Consider the following 15,200-nt stretch of genomic DNA (forward strand, 5'->3'; position numbering starts at 1 on the left):
CTTTTCAGCCGGAGTTCCTTATCGCTAAGGGTAAAATAAGCTTCGAACCTTTTGCATTTTGAAAAGTTACCCAAACCTCGACTATAACGGAAGAATTCACTTCTTGTTTCTCGAATGGAAGCCTTCGACTGTGTAAATTATCAAATTTTGACAATGGAAAGGTGCGACGTCCCAAAATTGTAAATCGCAGCCGTACACTTGATGCAACAGCAGTTCTGGAGTATATAAAACGCAATCAAGGATTCACTTTGTGAATACACTTGTCAAATTCATCAAACAGCGCTCGTTGAATTTACTACTACGAGTACATCATCGAAATTGCGTTGAATCAACGCTGCTATGTATCACTAGAAACTACTCTGCCTCTGAAACATCGTCTTCATCGACAAGTTCAGCTGACTTATACTTCTTGTTTGGTTTCGCAGATAATGCAGATGTGCTTTTGCCGTCAGCTTCCGAGTCGTCATTCTTTTCTATGGAGAGTTTTGTTGTGAGCTCGGTCTTTTGAACCTTCAGCCCTCCTTCCTTTAATTGCACCAAAGCACTCTGAATTGCGGATTGAGCCTCAACTAGCTTCCAGTAAGAGTCCTCTGTCAATGAAATACCTTTCTTTCCAGGCTTCTTCTCCCCTGTTTCCTTGTCAAAATAGAACTCTCTTATATCAACTAAGGACACCCCATTATACTTGCGAACACTGACTTGCTTTTTTTTGTCTAATTCGATGACCAAGGCATTGTTAGGCTCATCTTCCAGTTCAAGCTTTCTTTTTTTATAAACCATGCTGTACGCTGTCGTTAGGATAAAGATTTGTGATGAGGACCTTTCGATTTGCGTTATGTATGCCTTGATTTCGCGCGTACGTATAGTCTGGGGTACCTTCTAGTTGCTTATCTATTGATATACGTCTATGTTGCTGAATATAAACCCGAGGGCCAAGTCTCATTAAAATGACTTCCCAACTTTTTGATAATCTCCTCAAACAATTTCTCGTCCTCAGCCCCGTCTTTCTCTTTTACGTCAGCGTAACTCTTCAAAGCAGAGTTGAGCTCCTCCACAGTCGAAACACCAAGAACAATCGAGGTTCTCTGATTCCATTTGAGAGGGGGATCTTTCTGAGGTTGTGTTTGGAAGAGCCAGCGCTTCATGGCAAATCTAGTTGCAGGCTCCGCGAGTTCTATGTTGGAGGTTTTTTTCAAGTCTTGGGCCACCTCGTCCACCTTGGCCTTCAACTCCACACTAGCAGGGTGGAAGGCATGAGTTTTGCCTGAGCGGAGAAGAGACATGCTCAAGATTGAGCCATTCAAAATCTTCTTAATCCCGCACTTGTTGATGAAATCATCATACAACTCGAAGAGAGCGGTATTTTGAATACAGCCATGGGAGTAGGATAGGATTGCATCAACACGTCCAATATCCTCGACATAATCATGAGCGCACTTATAAGCTATCTCATACAAGAGTTTGACGGGATATCCGGAGAAACCGAAGGCCTTGATAAGACCTTCTTCTTTCATTAAACGTAACTCCCTCAAAGCATCATACACTTCGGGAGTTTCCACAAATTCGACATCATGCATGTACACGAGATCCAAATAGTCGGTGTTCAAAAGCCTCAAGGAGTTTTTGACTGACTCTCTGACATGCTCACGAGAATAGTCGAATTTCGTATCTGTGATCCGGCCAGCCTTGGTACAGATATAGTATCTTTCACGAGGCCACTCCGCTGTGATTGCCTTCAATGCCTTACCGATTAATTCCTCAGATTTCCCATAATAGGGAGAGGTGTCGATGGCGTTGAGACCTTTCGAGAAAGCGATACTGAGAATGTCTTGAATTGGAAGCTTTGTGGGATCTTTTGTATAAATATCATTAAGCACAGCTCCACCAATAATGAGAGGGGGCAAGTTTACTATGGAATAGGGCTGAAGTACCCGTGTAGGGCCAATGGGTGGGAAGTTCATGTTGCTAAAACCTACTGTGCTACTAGGTGAAAAGTCGCGCTTAGTTTGAGTTGCCCAGAACCTATTACACAAATATACTAAAACAAATCATGCCCCTCCTTTAAGTAGTTGTATGGTACTAAGCCAACTCTTCCTGTTTCATTTCCGCAATTTCCGGCTAGCTCACAGACGTACCAATTATCTTCTTGCTTGTGAATGATGTACATGTTCCAGCCCTTCTTAAACCCGAGTTCTCCCTCTTCCCTAGCACGATAGGTGTAGAGCGCTTTTGCTTTTGTAACATATTCATGTCTCGATACTGGAGTTACCTTGTCGATCATCGAGTGCAAGTCCATGTACGATTTTGTCGGTGATTGCAGAGAGAATCGCTTCGATGGACTGGCTTGGTTCTGCCTGGGTGTTCTCTCAACAACTGTTCTCATCAGATCATCTTCTTCTAAAACCCCATCCACCATTGGTCCTGGCTTACGAGGAGTCCTGAAAGAAATAGAATCCAAGCGTTTAGCTTGCTCTCGTGAATCGTCGACATAATCGGATTGTGGTCGACTCTTCTTATAGTCACCATATTGTGAGTTGCGTTGACTTCTCACAGAACGTCTAAATTGATTAACATCACCATTACCGCCGGAATTTAGATCTTCAAGAGCTTTGGCGATGAAATCCATTGAAAAATCTTTTGTTATGGGGATATTAGGCTTTTCTGGCTCTGGTTCTGGAGGCTGGAATTTGTTGGTCCAGTCTTGCAGTCTTCTATTGATTCTCTCTTGCAATTCCAGTCTCTCCTTCTTTTTTGGGGAAGACCAGCTTCTCACTGTCTGTGATGTATAGTTTGTAGGGTTTGAGTACTCCAGTCCATTCGAGCCTCGCATTTTCTTATTGGTGTCGAAAACATCATCGCTTTTATCCTCATGACCAGATGTATATGTACTAGATTGTGACGGCTGCTTTCGAAGCTGGACACTTCCATCGCCAGTGGGTTCTCGGATTGGTGGTAAGCTTTTGTTTGTCGGAACTAGAAGACCAGCTGCTCCACCAGTACCATTCTGAGAGGGAGAATTGTCTTTCGTAGATCTCTGAGGACTGGTTTTGGTTGGACTGCCTTTGTTGCTTGAAGGGGTTGACTGTGTGGAAAATGTTCGTGTAAGAATTTGGGAGAAATCGGGGTCCTTAAAATTAGCTGTCTCATATTCAGCGGAAGCACCCTCGTCCCCGAAGCCTTGAGCAAAGTCGATAAACTGTGGAGCTTTAGCGATCCTGTTTCCGGTCCCATAAACTTCTGCAAAATCATGAATATCTTTGGGAGCTGCTATGCTGGCGAATGAGGTTCTGGCAAGATCAACCAGTTGATCCCAGTCAACGCAAAGAGATGCGACGTGATTGCAAAAATTGAAACAATTGAGTTTGCATAGCTGAATTCTCTCGATTTCCAACTGATAAATATTCAGCAAAGCGGCTCGCCAATCACGCACCCACACGTCATGGATCTCGGCGCATTTATGAACGCATTTCATGTATTGCTCCTTCAAACCACCAATTGATTTCTCAGCCTTGAGTAGCTTTGCTTTGTTCTTTTCAAGCTCCTTTCCCCACGTTGTTTGACATTGCAATTGCAAGATCTTAATTTGGTGACACTCGTTTCTATACTTCTCTTTGGCTGCCTCTAGATGAAGGAAACAGTCGCTTTTCCGAGCTAACACTTTTTCCATATGGCTCTCCACCTTGTGAACGTTGCTCTTATAGCTGATGTAAAATGCGTTGAGCTTCTCGTAGTTGTGGAAGGCCACGCTCTTGATGAATTTTTGGTTCTGCTTTACCATGTTATTGCTCTCAATTTGAAGCTTCTCTAATGCAATTTTTATTGATCCCGTTTCCCCGGATCCTAAGGTATGAGCGTTCACGAGCTTTTCCATGCGCTTATTGTACTCTTTCTCAATCGCTACCCTCTCTTTGTAGAAAGTAAGTAGCTCTTGAAGGGTGGTCAACGAGTGGGCAAGACGAGTCCGGATGACATTAAAGCCAGCTTCCTGTTGACCCCAAAACCTGTTCACGAAAGCTGTATCAGCCATTGATATGTTTAAAGATGTTCGAGGAGTGGTTGGTTATTTGATTCTTAAAGTATAATTGTTGATTATCCTTCAGTCACATCGAGAAAGTGTGTTTACATTCTTCCAAAAGCGGAAGGATTATGGCTGTAAATGCATCGAACTGATGGGGCGCCGCAGAACAAAAACATATCGATTTTCCACTTTTGACACGGGCAAGACGTCTGTATAATTGTATTTGGACCATTTTGCCGAGGTCCACAGAGTATGAAAGAAAACGGTGAGCATTGGTTGCAAAATCGCAATCCAGCACTTCATGCATGCTCAACTTAAGGAGAGCAACCCTTAATTCCTCGTGCAAAAAACTAAGTTTTAACTCCACTGCCTTCTTTGGACACCTTACCAACTCTTCTGGCATCTAGCTTTATTCATTACACCATAAAGCTTGTTCGTCTGCCCGTCAGCAATTACTTTGAAGTCAATGTTTTTGGAATAGGGCTGCGGATACAGAAAATCTGCAACCGAAACGCAAGACCCCGGATGAGCCGTTTGTAATCCTCATAATTCCTGAATCTCCTGACACGATTACGATGTGCTTATCGTCAGTCTCTATTCTCTTTTTGTTTCGATGAAGTCATGAGCGCAATGCATGTAATTCGCAAACTGAGGATGTAGTGTGAATTATCTATAGCAAGACGCATTTCTTGAAATGACCTCTTGTTTGTGAGAGATTGGTGTTTGCCTGAGAATTGGGTGCAAAGGCTGCTACTAACAAATGGTAAGAAGAAATTTTGCACAGTTTCCGCCTAAATTGCCTAATCGGGACAAAAGACCGGATTCTCACACTCTACTTATCGATCTCGGATGCTGCCCTTCGATCCGGCGGACCGCACTACTCAAAGCCTGACAACAGTGGTTGCCTCTACCGGCACTGCATGAATACCAATTCAACTATAGTGAAAGAACTTCCACACCAACTTTTACACTCCTTTACTACTGAATAGACTTCAATAGAATGCTGTATGAGGACTTTAAAAGGACTAAAACATACAAATGGATCACCAAAGTGCTTGGTTTCCTACTAGATCAGTGGTTCTTCGTTCTCTTGGGGGTGTTCGTGGTGCTAGCATATTTCTTCCCTGAGTTCGCCAAACAGGGAGGCACCGTCAAGGCTCAGTATTCTATTGGTTATGGAGCCGTGGCAGTGATTTTCTTGATATCAGGTCTTTCCATGACGACCAAGGATTTGTTTTTTAACATTTTACACTGGAGGGCTCACTTCACTGTTCTCTCATCATCATTCCTCATCACTAGTGCCATTATATTTGGTATCGCTTCAGGTATAAAAGCTTCAAAAGATGGTGCTATTGACGACTGGATGCTAGTGGGCTTGATTGTCACCCATTCTTGCCCAACCACTGTGTCTTCGAATGTGGTCATGACAAAAGCTGCTCATGGTAACCACATTTTAACTACATGTGAAGTGTTTATTGGTAACGTTTTGGGCGCATTCATTACACCTGCATTGGTACAAATGTATATGAGTGGTACCTGGGATTTTGGTAATCCTGTTCACCAGGAGCAAAGAGAAACGGTGCTGCAACTTTATGCAGATGTCATGAAACAGATTGGCCTTTCAGTGTTTGTTCCACTTTTTGTGGGACAGGTGGCACAGAATATCTGGCCAAAGCAGGTCAAGTGGGCTCTTACTACGTTTTACCTCAACAAAGTGGGTTCGTTCATGTTGCTTTTGATTATGTTTCAGTCCTTCTCTACAGCTTTCGCGCAAGATGCATTTGAATCTGTGTCTCATGCTTCGATCATTTTCTTGGTGTTCTTCAACATCGGCATCTACTTATTTTTCACCGTGCTTGTTTACCTCTACCTGAGGCCCTACTTCCTTGTCAGAATCTATGACCATGAGCCCACCGAGGAAGACTCGAGAGCATACACTTGGGGTTACAAATTTTTCAGACCCTTCTACTACAATCGCCGTGATACCGTGTCTGTTATGCTTTGCGGTCCTGCTAAGACGGCAGCTTTGGGTGTGTCCTTGGTTTCCTCCCAATACGGTGCACACAACCCCAAGTTGGGTGTTTTATTGGTACCTTTGGTCTTATATCAGGCGGAACAGGTTCTCACGGCCCAAGTGTTGGTAAACTTCATGAGAAAGTGGATTCATGCAGAAGATGAGATCAAGAAGGACGAGGAATCGGCGCCCTCTGAGGAGACGCAGCAAGATGCGATCAAACCCAGCGAAAGTGAAACACAGTATGGAAGCATTGAGGAGAGAAACCAACTGGGCTCGCAGTCTATTCAGGAGGCTCGATAATTGATCGTAAACCTTCTGGAGGCAGATGTCTATGGCAGCAGGAACCTTGCAGACTACGTGCTAATACAACAGAAGAGCTGATAAGCATAGAGGAATACAAACAACGGGTAATTTGGATAGAAGAAAGGACTTGGAAATCCGCCTTGGAGTTGTGCTTTAGATAAGATATTTCATGGTCTGGTACCAGAAGAACGCAGGGACTCGGACTTTATCAAGATAACAAGCTTACACCTGAACATGAGTAGCCAACAGGTATATTAGCCAAAGCGTGCATATGGTCTGCGAATTATTAGGGTAAACTCATGAGCAAATGTGGTCTTGCCCCTATATGCAGGTATGAATGCACACCGATAACAACTCGGACCCTCGCCCACGGGGTAGGCGAGGCTGAAATGGTGACCATCAAAGCATTTGAAAAAGAAATATTTGCTTCAAGTCGACTGACGTCAATCACAAACCACTGCATTTGTTAGCGCCTTTCTGGGGTTCCTGTCAATTCACAACAATACCCCATTGAGGCCAGAAACTTTATCTGAAAGTGTGGGTGCTTTCGCAGCCTGTGCAGATACGTGCATGAGGAATCGTGCACTTAGCGTATCCATCAGCCTTCTCTATGACGACTCTCCACGTACACTAGCAATCTCTTGAAATCCATTGAGCACAATTTGTAGCTCCCAACAAGAAGAAAAAATCACGCAGGTGGCTCGGCCAATTATAAAGACCGTTAGGAGAAGCCTGAGTGTGGACTAGTGCGAACCGCCTCGAGATAGGTAAGCGCATTACGCACACGTCAATCGAGAGGCGTTGTGGCATGGTAGACATGCAAACAAAAGCACAGGGTGAAATTGTCAAAGAATCTGAAAAATTTGGAGGACCACGAAAGCATCAGAATGACAGAATAAGTCTCATCGGTCCGAGTCCACCTTGAAGTCCAAAAAATGCACTATCAGCAAATTCATGTGAAGACGCTTGGCTGCTAAGTGTCTCAGAACGACTCTCAGCACGGCCACATCGGCCGAGGGAGGACCACGCGGTGAGTCCCAGTAAGTTAGCTGATTCTACACTGAGCGTAAGCGCAGGCAAGAAACTGCGACTACCGGTTTATTTTGGCCGAACGTGCTACGTCAAAGCGAGACAAAGTCACTACCAACGTCAAAGTGCGCCAGAAAACCGAGTGCCATAAGAACCCAGCACACTGACATGATTGGTCCCGCCGCAATGCTAGTAGGCAACACACGTTGTAGCCAGTATCTTAACAACAGAGCACACGGGCCCCCAAATTTGTCTCTACCCAAGGACACCACAACTGGACAGACCAAAAGTTGAGCAACTTAGCGCTATACATCCAACGGGGGGTCCTCGAGTTTCCGAGGGTCCCACAGGGTTCCATAAGTTCCCAGAGTGGACTCTGTCATTTGTCAGGCTCGCATGATGATTGGCCAGGGCAGGGATGGAGAAACCCCGAGAACAAGTGAGCTACCAGTGAGTGTCACGGTCAAGCTCGAGTATACTTTCCAGAGGGCAGCGGCGTATTGTGATGCACATCATGCGTCACGCTCATGAGGCCTGTGCAGGGGTACGACATTTTTTTTTTAACTAGCAAAATACCTCATGCACTTGCATCACACCACACAGAGGTAAGAGGTGAGTCGTGTCACTGGACAGCGAAGTTAATGAATCCGAGGAAGTTTTGGAAGAGTCAATTAGCTCGTAGTATGGAAACAACTCCTCCTATTTTCCTCGACGTCCCCTCGACAACGTGCGTGGATCTTCGGCGGGGACTTTGCAAAATGTCGCATTCTTTCATGGTCTCCGAGCCGGCACCCGGGCTATTATCAGTAATCTGACGACACCCTGTATGGTGGCCACAGGCCCAGACATGCGAGCCAATACCACAAAAATTGGCACCCAGAGTAGATATTCCATTTTTTTCTTATAGGTGACCCTGTCCACATCCTCCTAGATCGTAAGAACCTGGTCAATTCCTAACACATCCAAGTCCACCTTCATCTTCCGCACCCTTCTTCCCCCAGACATCTTCCAGTTTTGGTCCTGACCTCCTCTGCGGCTGGCGTTATCAGTACAGCCCACACCTTTTTACTATCTGAGGCGTCATCCACACTTGGACCTCAACCACACAGAGTTTCCTAAGCGCTTCAAAAAGTCAAGCTCATCATCAGGTTCCAGACCTCAAGTTATTTACATCCCAAATCAATCCTCAATGTCCTACCCATCCTTCGGCGTTGACTCGGCGGTGGTGGAGCCTTCTTTCCAGCAAAACACCCTGCCGCAAGTTCCATCAAACGAGTGGATTCCCCCGCCAGCATCCTTGAGCACAATCGACTACGACGGCTTGGATCTCAATGACGAAATCTTCTTGAATAATCAAAACCCGCCTCCCATGCGTCCTGAGAATGATGGGCCCTCTCTGCCCGTCACCGTTTCAAACTTGAATTATACATCGTTGCAATCGAACTGGAATTCCCCAGAACTATCGTATGCCTCACCTTTCAAAACAGACACAAACTCACATTACTCCCACCGTCGTCGTTTCTCCTCTGCCGTTGAGCAGCTCAACAGAATGTCAATTCAGCAGCAGAACTTGCTGGCAAGCTCTGCTAATTCGTACAACTCAACCGCCTCCTATCACAGTGATTTTGGCTCGAGCTCAGGACCAACTTCAGCCACCGTAGACTCGAACAAGTCGTCTGTCTCGTCCACTAACAAGCTAGAGCTGGCAGACCATTTTGCAAATCCAGGAGCTAAAGAGGAGCGCACGGTCAACCCTCGCGAGCTCTTTGGCAGCTCCAACTCAACCAGCTCCATCTCTGCTCCCAGTCGCTACATTTTACCCCTGCTGATGCTGTCTCCATCTCTCGGTACCATTTTCAAGGGCATGAATACGAATTCTAATGACACTGATCTGCGCGAGACAAGAGGCGATCTCCTCAACAGTTTTGAGACGAGTAACTCTTCGGTGATGCAATCTCCAGAGGATCCCCAGTCGACAAACTCGGGCTTTGTCATGAACGATGAGTGCGTCAGTGCAATCACCTACTGGCTCAACAATACCGCAAATGTTATCAATGACAAGGAGAATGGGAAAATGGCTAATCAATTCAATAAGTCCTCCAGGCCCGGCTGGAGAAGGAATAATCTGAGTCATAATATTCCGAGTCATTTCGACTCGAGCCACTCTTCATTGCAGGCAGCTGTTGGCAGCACCAATTCCATACAAAAAAAGAGGAGGCAAAAGTCATTTAATAATGCGATACCGGAGATCTTCACTCATGAGTTAGCAGCTAACTCCTCTTTAACTGGCTCGGGTGATAATCCAGCTCTGGAGGTTCCTCGAGACCTTTCCGGATTTTCTGTTGATTCAAACAACACCATGCCCATGATTAGTCCTCAGGAGCTTGCTCTGTTCACTCAAGGCCTTGAGCTGGTCCCTGGTCTTGGGCAAGACATGGTGCAAGATTTCCTGTCCAGTATGACGAAGCAAGAACCCGTTTATCAATACAACAACTACCTGGGTACAGGTCTGCAACAAGACGGCAATCAAGCCAAAATGATTGAACCTTCCCGTGGTATTAATGATGAGCATGATGCTTCACTGTCAAGTCTGTCTCTGGCAGCGAAGCTAGGTTCGACTGCTACGAATCGTGCCCCTGGAGCTGATTCCTCAGAAGAAGAACCAAAGCCCTTCCCATGTCCTGAATGTGACAAGCAGTTCAAACGTCTGGAACATTTAAAACGTCACATTCGATCAGTGCATTCAAACATTCGTCCCTTCCATTGTAAGTACTGTGATAAGAAGTTTTCACGCTCTGACAATTTGGCACAGCATCTGAAAACACATTTCAAAGTCAACAACAATGGAACAACAACGATAGTGTATGGGAACCTCAATCCTCATAGTCGTGGTCGCAAACGGAGCACTTCTATGACAGATGATCCTCGGATGAATGCTGAGGCATAACTCGGCGATCACCTACTTTGATGAACTTTTAAGGTCTGGGTCTTTTTTTTTATTTTACGTGTTGTGAAGGATGATTACAACTATGGATTCATTTATTATAGTTTTGGAATTGGAATATGGATAGATGCATAGGTGCTGTAGACACAATTCTCTAAAGTTCTCATCTAGAATTGACCTCGTATCCTTCGAGCAAGCTGTATATCCTTTTGCATGATCGTGACACGTTTAGCATGAATAGCACATAGATTTGTATCCTCCAATAAGTGCACTAAGTATGCCTCACATGCTTCTTGTAGAGCTAAAACCGCATTGGACTGCCACCTGATACCGTAGTTTGCACCAATGTAATGATCCGCTATTTCTTTGACAAGTCTAGCAAAAGGTAGCTTCCGTATGAGTAAATCTGTGTTTTTTTGGTATTGACGTATTTCTCTTAACGCTAAAGTTCCTGGTCTGTATCGCCTGCGCTTAGGAGCGGACCCTCCCACAGGGTCCCCGGGAAGGTTGCCATACCGTTCAGTACTCGACCCTAGCGTTGTCCTTGTTGTGGCGATTGTTTTACGAGCCATACTGAATGTGTTCTTCGATGTGTACCGAGAGTTCTTCAACTGATTTTCCTGATTGAGGTTAAATTACTCGCATATCTGCAGAACCAGCATTTTGTTTACGCGATAGCTTTCGAATTGTGGATTTTCGTGATTAAAAGTAAGGATGAAGAATATGAGAACGTAAATGTATACTGGAAGCCAGCATATGTAATGATCTGAGATTGAAGCTGCAAAGTCATCGGATACACCTAAAGTGCCCACCTCTTCATCGATCTTCATTTGATTAATCGCGAGACCTTTTGCATCGGAATTACAAACTTTCTACACAATAAATAGTCTGAGATGACATTCGAATTGAGTATTTGAACAACAGTACTTTGGACCACTACAGTGAGCATATTTACACATTTGGTATAGGTCATTATATACACTGAATGAAATTGTCTGAGTTTGACTAAGTTCTGCAAGCCCACCAAACCTAATACTCACAAACAACATCACAAAAAATATCACAAGCAATATCAACATCGATGGAAGAGATGATTCAATCACCATCCTCATTGCTTCCTTGCTTCGTCATCAAAATTGGGCTCGAATTTGCCCTCCAATATATCGTTTAAGCCATCTTGTATGGTTGCTGATTCTTCGTCAACCGGAGTCTTAGCCAACTCCATTTGACGCCTCACGCCACCAAGTGCTGACTTCATTCTCCAGCCAAACTCTTCAAATGAGGAAACATCCATGATCCAGCATGTGCCAAAGATTAACATCGAAGACACAGAAGCGCATAACATAGTACCAGTTCCAACCGCAACAGTGGCATCCTGGGTAAAGTTATAGCTGAGAGGAGGCAGATGATTTCCCTGAAATAACGTTGGAACATATTGTCTTGTAATGGTCGACTTGTAAGCAAACCTAGAGGTGAAGATAGTAGCTGCTGCTGCAGTCATAAATAGCACCATCTGCTTCTTTCTGCGCTGAATGTATTCCGGTGAGGAGTCCGCAAGTTTAAAATTCATACTTCGAAGAGTGTCACGAAGCTTTGAGGGAGCTTCATCTTGCGGGGAAGTCATAGCAGCTATGGATGGTCGAGGAGAGATTTTCAAACTACTGATTTATTCGCACAATTTGCATACACTTGGTCGCGTACAAAATGAGTGAGTACTAATACAATGGTTTTTATAAAACAACATAGTGGTGTTACTCGAGACTTGAGCTTTCAGCTAAGTCATTAATACACCATTGATGACAGGAATAGAATTATAAAAATTTGTGATTGGGGGATATGGGTCTCTCGAGCTTAAATCTCCTCTTTGAAAACACCACCCTTCTTGTGCCCATCTTTGATGGAAAGATCATCCTCGAAGTTGCTCACATCCGATGATCTCTCAGCATTTTCGGTAGTGGGCTTATTGGCCTTCTTCTCCACAGATTTCAGAGCAGGAACTTCACTTTTGGGTTCATTTCTGAAAGACAGAGCGAAGCTTGACAATCTCGACCGGAGACTCTTACGCTTAGGAGTTGATGACGTACTTGCAGTCTTGGTTAGTTTACTCTCGTCCTCCTTAGCAACTTTAGGAGCGCTTTTAGGGGCGGATGCTGCTTCCTTTGGAGCTGAAATTTTATCGCTCTCTAACTTGCCAGCATCTTCAGTGGCCTTCTTTGAACTAGGTTTAACGACCTCCTTCTTTTCAACAGGCTCATAATCAAAAAGCGATCCAACATCACGAAGTTTCTTCTCATCGACCTCTTGACGCAAGTGCTCGGGCAACTCCTTGTTTATATTGTGCTCGTCCTTCACACGTTCATCAAGATGCTTCAAGATTTCTCTCTTGTGCTCGTCTCTGGAAATGGTGTGTTGTTCCTTTTGCTTCTCCAATTCCTTGATACGTGCATCCAAATCCTCATGGGCCTCTTTGTGGTGCTTCAAGTCGGACTCGTGTGTATTGGTAAGCTCTTCAACCTCCTTGTCAGCAGCCTCACGCTTCTGAGTTGCATCGGCTAATTCTGCTGTGTAGTGTTCGTGGTTCTTTTCAGTCTCTTCCAATTGAGCTTCCAATTCGGCAATCTTGGTCTCGTACTCCTCCTTCTGCTTCTCAGCAGCTTCCACTTCTTCGGCCAATTTGTCCTTTTCGTCAGTCAACTCTTTTAATTTCCCGTTCTCCTCTGCTAATTCGTCAAGGAGAGGTTTGATCTCTTCGTCTCTTTCTGATTGCATGTTGTCCAACTCTTCCTTACGCTCATTCTTGAAGCCTGTCTCCTCTTCCTCAATTTCATCTTCATTTTGTTTCTTCTGTTGCAACAAATCGTCTTTCTCTGATGCATATTTGGCTTCCAAATCTTTCAATTCCTGGGTCTTTACTTCCACTTCCTCGTGTCTCTTCTTCTGGTGCTCAGTGTATAAGTCATCCTCCTCGCGCTTCCTCTTTTCGTTAGCAGTGATTCTATCCTGATGCTCCTTCTGTTGTTCTTCTTTCTCTCTCTGCTTTCTAGCAGCTTCTTCCATCTTGAAGTTCTTGTGAGCAGCACGTGCTTCTTCACGCTTCTTGGCAGCGGCAACATCATGGTCTCTTTGAGCAGCCGCCTTCTTATCAATGTCCAGAAGAACAGGGCCTACAATCAAAGCAGCCATCTTGTCGATCTCGCTGTAAGGAAGCTGCAAGCCTCCACCGAGGTCAATGAGGCCAGCCTTACTCTGCTTGATTCGCTCCTCACTGTTCTTGTGGGCAGCAACCAAGGCCTTAGAGTAAAGCTGAGCCTGGGCTCTCAAATCGGCGTGGCCAATTGCCTGGAGGGACGTCAATCTCTCAGAAGCCTTCTTGCTTGCAGCGGCCAACAATGTTGCGTCTACCACATCGACAGCGTTAAAGCCTTTTGTTCTCTTTTGCGAGGAGACAGCATTGGTGTAGTTACCACCGTGTTTCATCTTAAGGGCGGCCGCGGCAGAAGAAGCAGCCTCATACTCCTCCTCTTCGTTCAAGTATTCAGCTGGGGGAGACTTCACGCCATGACGATAGTCAGGATCAGGGTTGAAACGAGAGTTCAATGTCTTCGAAGAGCTCTGGTCAGCCAATTGAGAAATCTTTCCAATGTTAAGAGTAGAAGCAGGGGTAGTCCTAGGGGTAGAAGCCAATCCGTGCTTCGACACCAGCTTTTCTGGGGTAATTCTCGAAGTGATAGAGTATGTGGAATTGCTGGTAGCACGTTTAAACACATTTCCCTTGTCATACGAGTCAGGGATGCCCAATTCAGTCTTGCCTCCTGTTGGCTGGTCGGAAATCTTAGCATGGGCGGCAGCAGCATCAGCATCAGCGTCAGTGTGGCTTCTTTGCCATGAAGAGATGGACTGGGTTCTAGCAGCCAATGCTGCTGTCTGGGCTTCAGGAGCTGCCTGTAAACGTTCGTAGGAAGGCTTCACCGTCAAGTCAGCAGATGCTGCCAATAAGGCAGCGGAGTCTGAGGCGGACGAGCTGACGCCCACCGAAGGGACACCAGGGGAAGTGAACTGACCCAGTCTCAATTTCCGCTGGTAAATGGCCTGTTGGGACAATGGTCTGTCATTGGTTTGATAGGCGGACATTCCTTAAGCTGTTGAAAAGAAAAGTGTTGATGGCTGTTGTGGGTGAGATTTTCCGTGTGATTATGAGGAGAGCAATTGAGAAAAAGAGCAAACAGCAGGCAGTACGTCTCCCACAATGAGGCCGTAACAGTACTCAACGAAGAGTTGAAAGAACCGCTGAAAAGAAGATAGAAAAAAAAATATTGAGAGAAGACTACAAGAACAGTAATCAGGACCAATTCGAGACTTCTCCGCCAATATATATTTCCAGAAGAAAGTTTATGGTACCCAGCTTGTTTCCATGAGAGGGTGAGCGCTCACGAATTAGGAAACCGAAGGCTGTTTTAGTGTGGGAGTGCACACACCCCGGGCGGCTGCCTTTACCACTGTTTCCATGACGCACTTTTACTTCTTCTATACTGGTCAGACCCCCAGCCAATTACGTAGCGTTGCAGGAGTCGCTCCTGTGAGTGAACAATGGGTTGCTGATTTGAGTGGGAGGAAGAGTTATAGAACCAAAGGTGGTGCGAGTTTTTGAGAGGATGTAGACGCTGAAGGACAAGTAAAAAATTGATTCATCTCATTATCTTGAGGTTTTCCGGTTGAATTTGTGTAAATGGTAGCTGGAGCGAGTGGAGTCGAAGTAGGCTGCGAAAAGGGCGCCATATTGCTGCTTTTGCCTAGCGGAGAGAATCGACTAGGAAGGGCTGGTTGTGAGAGAAAAGAAGTGCCCTCAAGAGGCCTACGTGATCTACTAGCTAGCGAGAGAACTCATGGAA

At 45.2% G+C, this 15,200-nt stretch overlaps 7 protein-coding genes across 7 annotated transcripts; 2 read left to right on the forward strand and 5 right to left on the reverse strand. All coding sequences in view use genetic code 12, as the record gives it.

Annotated features, from left to right (window-relative positions):
* Positions 1–354: 354 nt before the first annotated feature.
* Positions 355–780, reverse strand: CJI96_0000675 (chromatin-binding transcription coactivator SUB1; the record flags this gene model as incomplete). The annotated part of the gene is made up of 1 exon (XM_029034904.1): positions 355–780. One exon carries the CDS (start codon positions 778–780, stop codon positions 355–357), a length of 426 nt encoding a protein of 141 aa, XP_028890146.1.
* Positions 781–905: 125 nt separating this feature from the next.
* Positions 906–1,961, reverse strand: CJI96_0000676 (D-arabinose 1-dehydrogenase (NAD(P)(+)) ARA2; the record flags this gene model as incomplete). Its single annotated transcript, XM_029034905.2, has 1 exon — positions 906–1,961. One exon carries the CDS (start codon positions 1,959–1,961, stop codon positions 906–908), a length of 1,056 nt encoding a protein of 351 aa, XP_028890147.2.
* A 77-nt stretch (positions 1,962–2,038) lies between these two features.
* HOF1 (formin-binding protein) lies at positions 2,039–4,027 on the reverse strand (the record flags this gene model as incomplete). Its single annotated transcript, XM_029034906.2, has 1 exon — positions 2,039–4,027. One exon carries the CDS (start codon positions 4,025–4,027, stop codon positions 2,039–2,041), a length of 1,989 nt encoding a protein of 662 aa, XP_028890148.1.
* A 991-nt stretch (positions 4,028–5,018) lies between these two features.
* On the forward strand, positions 5,019–6,335 carry RCH1 (Rch1p; the record flags this gene model as incomplete). The annotated part of the gene is made up of 1 exon (XM_029034907.2): positions 5,019–6,335. The coding sequence occupies one exon, from the start codon at positions 5,019–5,021 to the stop codon at positions 6,333–6,335; it is 1,317 nt and encodes a 438-aa protein (XP_028890149.2).
* Positions 6,336–8,556: 2,221 nt separating this feature from the next.
* On the forward strand, positions 8,557–10,314 carry MSN4 (stress-responsive transcriptional activator MSN2; the record flags this gene model as incomplete). Its single annotated transcript, XM_029034908.2, has 1 exon — positions 8,557–10,314. One exon carries the CDS (start codon positions 8,557–8,559, stop codon positions 10,312–10,314), a length of 1,758 nt encoding a protein of 585 aa, XP_028890150.1.
* Positions 10,315–11,419: 1,105 nt separating this feature from the next.
* Positions 11,420–11,935, reverse strand: CJI96_0000680 (uncharacterized protein; the record flags this gene model as incomplete). The annotated part of the gene is made up of 1 exon (XM_029034909.1): positions 11,420–11,935. One exon carries the CDS (start codon positions 11,933–11,935, stop codon positions 11,420–11,422), a length of 516 nt encoding a protein of 171 aa, XP_028890151.1.
* Positions 11,936–12,162: 227 nt separating this feature from the next.
* Positions 12,163–14,442, reverse strand: CJI96_0000681 (uncharacterized protein; the record flags this gene model as incomplete). The annotated part of the gene is made up of 1 exon (XM_029034910.2): positions 12,163–14,442. The coding sequence occupies one exon, from the start codon at positions 14,440–14,442 to the stop codon at positions 12,163–12,165; it is 2,280 nt and encodes a 759-aa protein (XP_028890152.2).
* Positions 14,443–15,200: the final 758 nt, after the last annotated feature.

Source organism: Candidozyma auris, chromosome 1 (genome assembly GCF_003013715.1).
Source record: "Candidozyma auris chromosome 1, complete sequence".
NCBI lineage: Eukaryota > Fungi > Ascomycota > Pichiomycetes > Serinales > Metschnikowiaceae > Candidozyma > Candidozyma auris.